This window comes from Pezoporus occidentalis, unplaced genomic scaffold, assembly GCF_034315485.1.
Source record: "Pezoporus occidentalis ecotype Australia unplaced genomic scaffold, CSIRO_AGI_Poc_V1 ctg261, whole genome shotgun sequence".
Taxonomy (NCBI): Eukaryota; Metazoa; Chordata; class Aves; order Psittaciformes; family Psittacidae; genus Pezoporus; species Pezoporus occidentalis.
This window is the reverse complement of record NW_026914513.1, coordinates 384,550-393,642: the sequence shown is the minus strand read 5'-3', so window position 1 is coordinate 393,642 and position 9,093 is coordinate 384,550. Positions and strand designations below refer to the sequence as shown.

General features: G+C 35.5%; 1 protein-coding gene across 1 annotated transcript; it reads left to right on the top strand.

Moving 5' to 3' along the window:
- The first annotated feature begins 1,834 nt into the window (after positions 1-1,834).
- On the top strand, positions 1,835-8,867 carry LOC134166436 (cilia- and flagella-associated protein 251-like). Its single transcript, XM_062624082.1, has 5 exons — positions 1,835-1,840; positions 4,993-5,328; positions 5,544-5,583; positions 6,749-6,837; positions 7,895-8,867. Exons 1-5 carry the CDS (start codon positions 1,835-1,837, stop codon positions 8,114-8,116), a joined length of 693 nt encoding a protein of 230 aa, XP_062480066.1. The 3' UTR covers positions 8,117-8,867.
- The last annotated feature ends 226 nt before the right edge of the window (positions 8,868-9,093 follow it).

Here is a 9,093-nt window from a genome sequence, read left to right as displayed (position 1 = left end):
GGCTGGACAGGTATGGGGAGAAATCTGTTCATTATATGACTAAAACCTCTGCTAAGCAGTTGCTGGTTTATGGCTGCTTGGCAGAACACCAAGAAAGAAGCATGTAGCAAACTACCTCATTCTCAGCTCTCTTAATAGTCTTCTGTGTGGGTTTTCAACAGTTTCTAGGGCAACTAGAAACAGAAATGTCTTTTCTGTAAACCAGAACTTCCCAGAACTCTCAGTTTCTGAGAGGGACACATAGTAATCACAGATTTCTCTTCATCATTGAGTTTTCGCCAGATTTTTAACAGATTTGCAACTAAATTTGTCTCATCAGTGGTTTTGAAATTTTCTTCCCTAGAACCATAAAATGGTGGTGGCAAACAAAATATTTTGACTTCTTGAGGAGGCTTGGAAAGATACCATAAGCCTTCTCTTCTGAAATGCTAATTATGAACAGCCAGTCTGCCAGAGCTCAGTTTCCATGAAGTATGTAAGAGGCATCCACATTGAAATAGTTATGGCAATAGAGAAACCTAGTTCACAGCTGTCATTTGAGCAAGGTCTGCCATGAGACATGAATCTCCCGTCTTCAGTGAGACTGTCTTTCAGCCAGAGCATGACATCAGGTGAGACAACAGTATAGAACAGAGTAAAATTTGTTTCCTTCTCCTATAAACATAAGACCACATTTTTATAGAGCATTTGGGAAAGAAATGTCTTTATTCTGTATTAATCTGTCCAAAGAAAAGCCAGCTGCAGAAGACAGACACACTTGAGTTAAACCCACTGAGGCAATGCTGTTGCCAGAATTGTAAGAAAGTAAGGTCATTTGTCCCCTAAAGCTTGGCTACAGCAAATTTTTCCTTAAGAATGTCTTGTTATGAAGGTCTGGGTTTACATGAAAACCAGTGTAAATGCATGCAAAAAAATAAGCAAGCAAAACAGTTCTACATAATCTATATAGTCTGTGAAGTCTGCAAGGTCATGTTTTCAAGACTGATGTTCTGCTGTACTGATTTATTATACCAGAGGCATGAAATATTTAAGGTTGTTTCATACTATTGACAACTTTTTTGTCCTTGAAGAAACTGGAACCTCAGGCTTAAATGCAAACCATTTCAAATATTTCATTTGTATGTTCTTTACTATTTTTGACTTTCTGTGTGTGACCTTGGCCAAGCCAGCTTCTCTGTGTCTCAACTTCAGAGGGAAAACTATTGAAGTTATTCTTATAGCGTTATCTTTCTGTGAATAGAGAATTTAAAGTGGAATAAAAAAATAAAACTTCTAGAGCATTATGAAAGAGAATAATGCAGAGATTATACATATATATCTACATATACCATAACATAGTATATAACAGATACATATGCATGCACATGTACATACACATATTTGCTTTAATTCGTAGTCTTATATTCTTCAAAGTTTATTTTTAATGGCTAGATGATTCATCTTTTAAAGTAAAAGAGTATCTCTAGTATGACATTCTCAACTCTCTTTCACTACCATTGGTAAAAACCCTCCAGAACATGCTTATAAATGGGCAAGTGGAAATGACAGTAATAATGCTGTGCTATTAGAGTTATTAATGCTGTGCTATTAGAGTTATTATAATGGGTTATTTTCGAAATTGAACAGATAAGGTGACAGCCAGACACACCTGTGTCAATTTGCAAATACAGTAAACGGAAAGATGGCCAATCTGGGAAGCTGTTAAGTTTAACACAGTACGCGTCTTTGGGGTGAAATGAGTGTCTCTCAGCTGTACCAATGGTTTTGAAAAGCATGACTCAGTTGCCTAAACAAACACATCTAGTGTGATCTTAGGTGTTGTGCAGTATCCTACATGGCTGTGAGTTGGCATCTGGAGTGATGCAGGTCCACATAAGCCCATGTAAGAATGTTTCAGATTTGTAGAATCTGAGTGGGTGCTTATCAAAAGAATTCCGCCAAAGACCTCTGATAACTACAATGGTAGCTTAGATTCTATCTCTTTTGTAAACTCCTGCATTCAGATAGCTTCATGTAGGGTAATAGGAAACATTGTCTTTATGATAGGATCCAAACCTGATGCCTAATTTTGCCGTAAGCAGAACCTTTGGAGCAGTACAGTAGAAGCTGTATGCAGCTGTAAAGGAGCTGTAAAGGAGCAGTAATTTTTGTAGGCACAGGAGTTGTAAAATAAGTCTTATAAGTTCTGTAAAGCTACTGTAGGATATTGGTGTATGGTTTCTGAAATGCTATAACTATGTTATAACTGTTATAAGAAATATTATAAACAGCAAGTTCTGGTCTTCTTGGTTACTTTCAGTAGGTAGAGCTGCCAGGTTAATGAGAATTTGAGTGCAATTCCTCATTAGAGACCTAATTAACTGTGCAGGAGGAATGGTTTTGAAAGAAAATAAACTTTGCATTTCTTGAATTATGCTCTGAATATTTAGAAGAGGAGGAAAAGTTATCAGTGGATAGAAAGCTGGAGATGAAGTGTGCCTAGAAATGAGGCTAGGTATAGGTCATTTCTGAGACTGGATTATGTAATTGAAAAGGTGAGGGTTGGAAGAAGAGCTTTTTTCATATCAGTTTGACTTTGGGACTACTTCATGTGAATATGTCATGATTCTTTACTATATAATTAGGAAAAGTTCCTCCCTCAGAACTCAAATCCCACACTACATGGAACGTCAGTATTTTTGTTGTTAACTGCTTGGCCATTATCTCCATATAAGCAGAGCTAGAGAAACTTAACATGTGCTTATGAAGTGGTTAAACATTTTCAGTAGCTCAGTGGTGGACTAAACTCTTCTTTTACATTTAGCTGTCTTTACATATTTTGCAGTGTTTTGTAGATGCATGTTATAGAGTGCATACATGACCTACTAATCTTAAATTTCCTCCAGTGTGAAATGGCTGGGTTAAATGCCTTCCATAGGCCATAACTATGCTAAACATCTGCAAAGACCTTCTTAATTTTGAAAGAACCAAAAACAGAAAATTCTGGCTTTCTTACAGATGTCTAAATAACTCCAGGTCAGTCTGGTACTCCTCTGGAAGACTGTCAGTATTTTAGCCAGTGGCTGGTTTTTACATTTTTTTACAAAGGCAAAATCCTGTCTTATCTCTAAGCACTCTGTTTTAAATATTGCAATGTACCATGGTGTTACTGTTCAAGTCTACAAATAAACTATGCCAGTGATAAATGACACCATTTCCAAAGGAGTTTAGATGAAAATATTTTTAGGCTTTATGGTTCATTTTTCATCAGATATCCTGATATGTAAGAATGCCAATTGTTTTGATAACCATTGTGTTACGCTACAAAAGAGACTTTCTACCAATGGCACTTGGCAATTTCTCCTTTCATTTCATTCCTGACATTTCTGGAGCTGGAATATGTAGCTGGCAACATAGCGTACCTTCAGGGTACCTTCAGTTTCCTGGGTTCTCTCTGTAGCATCAGCTTCTGGTTCATGTGTAGCCTGAACTCCATGCTGGATTCCTCTTTGCTGCTAGCCCGTTTTGCAGCAGGTGTCAGAATATGTGCGCTGCACAGATGCTAGACACTGCAGAGAGCACTCGCTAACTCTGCTGCACATGCTGGTATGCACAGTGAGGTTTTTTATCCTAAATTTAAAAATTTGGTCTTTGAAGCTGTGAAGGGCACTAGACAGGCCTTTGGACTACGGGGCAAAAGAGAGCAATGAAAGTGGTACAAGCTGAATGTTGATGGTATTATTCTGATTCTTAATTACAGGTATACAGTTGTGCTTAAAGTAGCAAAAAGCTTCTAATTAAGGTACAAAAGTACTTTGCTACTTAGTTAACTTACCCAGAAGAATACAGGGCAGGAAACAAACATATTAAGCTTTTGCACACCTACTAACATTTTTGGCTAAGCAGCCTTGTGCACCAACCTCCAGAAACTTTAACTAATATTTGCCTCCTGACTAGCAACTTCCCTTCTGATGACCATGAAAACAATCACTGTGAAAAAAATCAAGCAAAAATTCAAAACTGTAAAAAGGAAGGAAGGAAAACATTGACAAAAGAAAGGAGGCAGCATTTGGACCCAAGTGTTCGGAGATGTTCAAGATAAGACACATTTCTACCATGCTTTTGAAAGAGTATGCAGATTGTTTCTATCATGACATGGGCTGCAGTGGAACAGAAGTGTTTTGTTTGTCAGGTTTCTTTAACATAAAACGTTGGTTCAATACCTATATTTCGATCGATCATAGAAGAAAAGCATCAGAATGCAAAGACGTCATAGTACATATTTCCATACAATTATGTACACTCTAATACAGTTATAAGGGTTCACTTGATTTGACATCGGAAGTCCATCTTGGAATTGGTTTAGACCTTTATACTGTTGCAATGGGAGGGAGAATATTTCTGTTGAAAATATTGTATTTCATGCTGTTATAAATACATACCTGCCATTTGTAATGGTAGTCTGATTGGAGTAAGAAGGATATAATCAGTTCTTTTTTCTACACATTTTTACAAAACAACATTTGCACTTCTAAAAATGTATTTTATAATACCACTGGCTATTCTTTTTTACTACATTGAAGTCTTATCCTAGGCTGAAACTAACTAAAATTTAAATTACATTGGATCAGATGAATCACAAGATTATAGCTGGTATTGTTTCATTAATTTTCTTGGGAAATAAATTTTAATGATTTTTTTCAGTGTTATAATTACTACTGATTGTGTTAATTATGCATACTTCAAACATTTAAAATAATTATTTAATTATTTTGTTTAAAAAAAAAAAAGGTTGGTTTTATTGCTTTTCCATTAAGGAGACACATGCCAGCAAAACATAAAAGTCACTGCACTCCTAATATTCACTGGAGGTCTACTTTTTAAAATCAATTACACTTAGCAAAGCTTGAATGAGGTCTCCTGTATTTTTTCTTACTTATATACTACTTGAAACATTTTCTTTTGAGTTTTCTTGTTCTTAGTCAAATTATAATGTGTGAAGAACTGGTGTAGGATGAGGACCATGATATCATTGTGCAGCACAACTTTCAAAACTCTGTTTTGGGCATTTTGTCAAAGGAGCAAAATTTGTCTGGAGAGGATGTGACAGATGATGATGATGACAATGAGGAAGAGGATAAGGAGGATGATGATGAAAATGAGGAGGAGGAAGAAGAGGAAGAAGAAATAGAAGAAGAAACAGAGGAAGGAGAAGAAGAAGCAGAAGTACAAGGAGGACGGACAGGAATGGAGAAAGAAAAAGAAGCAGAGGGAAAATGCGAAAAAGAGAAACATAGTAAAACACCTGAGGGAGAGAACAGCAAGAATAGCACAGTGGAAACCGAAAAGGTAAAAGCATTTACTCCTATTAAGTTACTCGTGTCTGAAAGAATTTCTTTCTATAACTAACATTAGTTTGAATGTATGTGTAGCTATCTTGTAAATGCAAGGTGTTTTTTTGGGGTGATTCTGGTAGAGGGAGGAATACGTAGGAGTTAATAATGAAAACATTTCATTTTTAGCAAGTTTGAAAGTACAGATTTCATTGTTTTGTCTCTCTATAGACAGAAGAGACTACTCAGAAAGAGACCATCGTTCAGCAGGGTAAGAATGCAGTTTTTAAGAATAGAATCACTGTGGACATTCTAAAAAGATAAAACTTTTCTAAACACCTCTGTTATAAAAATACTGAAACCCCATTACTAATTGTTAATGATTTGAAAGAAAAATATACCTTTCCTAGTTATGTATTTGAGGAAGTCCACAAGAAGGACTTTCTCTTAGCAGGACTATATTTTACTGAGAGCAGCTGGAGTTGCGTGGTTGCAAAGTTATGGTAATTGTATTATCTCTCAAGCAACTTCTTTATGTGCCATGTTTCTTCATTTCAGCAGAGAAGCTTGTGAAAAGCCTTTCTCTTCTCTACTGCCATTTCCTCATTAAATTCACAAACAGATTGTTAGATGAAATGTAATTAATGAACACTGTTCAGAGATGGTGAAGATTTAAGTCTACATGTTGCTTGTAGTTTTGATGATAGTTTGAGTGAACTATATATACCTTCAGAAAAGCTGGGGAGCATGAAGCTGAGTGTCCTATATGCAAAAAAAAACAACTTCTTTTATTTTAAAAATGCTGGAAAATCTATAACTGTTCTTTTGATAGAAAATAACAAATGTGGTATAAAAAAGACCAATGTCCTAGTAATGAAGAAGCCATGCCACTTATTTTTAATAATATAGTGGAAATAGCTTGCCCAGAACGGATGCTTAAATATTTTTCCATAACTGAGTGATCTGGAAGTTTTGATATGAAGTTCTAAATTTATTCATACAGGGACTATAGGAAAATTTAAACATAGGATCATAACTCAGATGGAAAGTTTTTCCTTTCCCAGAATTGTTTCTATGGAATAAAATTCATGCTGAACTATAACTCCTGCCCTAAAAGTCAGATTTTCCAAATTGGAATATACTTTCAAAATCAGTGTGCAAGATACTGTTTTTTGTCAGCAAGGGGAAACTACAAGTTTCAAGTCAAAACATTTTACATAATGTCACTGCTGTAAGTGTTCTGTTCTTGAAAATAAAGTACTTGTCAGGATGGGCATCAAATTGAACTGAATATTCTGATTGCTGCTTTTTTTTTTTTTTTTTTAGATCCATGTTTTATTTAGTGACTTTTACTTCAAAAATTATTTGAAGAACAGTTTTTTCTGCTCATCATTTGCAAGAATCAGAAGTTAATATAAGCATTTATATTGTTGTAGAGAAAGAAAGCACTGATAATCACGCTGTGAATAATTCTTCAGAGAATGCTGATGACCAAGTAACTGGAAGATTTGTTGGGAGAACAAAGGTATGTGGCCTGATTTTTCCTTCTAGCTACTAGTGACCAAGAAGGCAGTGGGCAGTTACCAAGCTGAAGCAATACCTCAGTTTACCTGATCTGTATGAACAATTAAGTTGCTGAGCAGCCCATTCCTTCTGTTTATGATTTGATTTTGTGATAAAATAACTTAAAAATGTCCAAATAACTGCTCTATTAAAATAAATCATAGTGCTTCTGTCAGTATCAATGAGGTAAAGCCCATTATCACCTGTTAATGTGTAGCATGCACATAAAAGACAGGTTGTTAATCACATCAGATATTCATGAGGCAAAAACTTAGGACTTGATTCCTGTGAGATGTTATCTAAAAATATTTGCCACCATATTTCTCTCTGGAGGCAGCCGCTCAGCTAGTTTACCTTGTATGTATTTCCAACATGCACAGATTTAAAGAATGTGATTATATATATATATATATATATATGTATGTATGTATATTCATGTTGAGGAGTACCTTACATGGAATTTCCTACAGGTTTAGGATCCAAAGGCTGCTGCAGAGACTGGCTGCTGTGTTTCCTGTTAAGCAAAGGCCTTAAGCACCAGTTAACTTCGAGCACCTGTGTAGTCTCACTGACATAAAAACATTGTCATTAACTTTAATGGGACTACACACATGTTTATAATGAAGCATATTAAGCATTTACTGCTCTGGGGCTTTGCAGATCTGAGCCTATAGTTTTTGACCTTGCCTCAGACTCTTGTTTGAAAGAAACACAAATAATTGCACCACTTGCAGTATTTTGTACAAAATGTACAGTGTGTAATTTGACAAAATTCAGTCATTTTGACTCCTCTGGTTCCTATGTGCGATTTTCACACATTTCAAATATTGCAGCAGAATGTTTTTAGTTAACAATTTTTAAGTATTCATTTTGTTGGGGGAAAAAAAAAAAATTACCAAGGATGAATTTGTGACCTCAGCTGACCTTGGTATATACAAAATGCTTTGTGGGTTGTTTTTTTTTTAACTTTGAATTTCATAGTTGTTTTGGACATGTTATTTACCTGCTTTTTGCTTCAGTTTTCCCTGTTTAAGCGAAAGGCACTGAAAGGCCAGAAGAATGTAAGTAGCAAAAAGGAAGATGAATCTGGAAAGCCATTACAGAGTGACGAAGAAGAAAAGGACAACATAGGTGGTGAAGACAGTAAAGATGAAAACCAGAATCATACATTGCAGAATTCCAGGGAAACTGTGACTAACCAGGATGGAAGGATGAAATCTTCTACCTGTATATTACTCTAACACTGTTATAGTATGTAAAAATTTGGCAGTCTTAAAGCACATAGTGCAGTTTTTACTTGAAAACAGTTATGACTCACAAGAGATGTTGATGGTTGCTTTTTTGATTGATTTGATTGCTGTGATTTTAAACATGCAGGCAATTTTCTTTATATTTATTGATAATTTCGGTCGTTGCAATTAATACGCTTATCAGCACCTTGCTGGAGTTCTGTGTCTTAACTGTTAGTGTTGCAAAGTAAAATATATTTTTTTGTATGAAAAGTTGAATACAGGCATTTCATGGTTTTTGCTAAATAATTTTATTCATCTTCAGTCTACAGAGTACCACTTTCAATATGATACTCTTGTAAAATTGTAATGTCTTATGGAAGATATTGGTTTAACAACCTAAGTGGGAACATTGAAGTTCACATTTTAAAGAGGGTATTCAGTTACTTAGACATACATATGCATCTTTCTGTTTTGACTTAGAAAAAATAACAATAAAACGTTCAGGTTAACTGATAGGCCATTATTGAGGAATTTATTTACATATGTGCCTAATTTCATATATGGGAGCAGTTCCATTGGAGGCGGTACCCAAGAGTAGTGTGAGGATGTAAGTATCCTGCCAAACTGGGACTTGAAGAAACCTTCATTTCTGAGAGGTGCTCAACACCTTTCCTCCTGCTGGAATTAGCATAAGCTGATGGGATTCTCTTCACAGAATCAGGCCACATAAAATCTGGACATCTTCACTGTTGTTTCAGTTGGATCCAACCTTCATATCTTAATGAGTCTCTAGTGAAACTTTTCTTGCAGGAAAATAATGTAACCAGAGTTACTATGGAATACATTGGTACGACAAACAGATCATTATAAGCTAAATATCCATGTTTTTCTCAGGCAACCTGGCTTTTTTTCAGATGGAGCCTGAGCAGCAGGAGTAATGAATCCCATTGTTGGTGGGGATGAGTAGAATGTTTGAAGGTTTTAAT

Coding starts and splice junctions, on each gene's coding strand:
- LOC134166436 (XM_062624082.1), top strand. Junction 5,584..6,748: donor AGAGACCATCGTTCAGCAGG/GTAAGAATGCAG, acceptor ATATTGTTGTAG/AGAAAGAAAGCACTGATAAT. Junction 6,838..7,894: donor GATTTGTTGGGAGAACAAAG/GTATGTGGCCTG, acceptor TTTTTGCTTCAG/TTTTCCCTGTTTAAGCGAAA.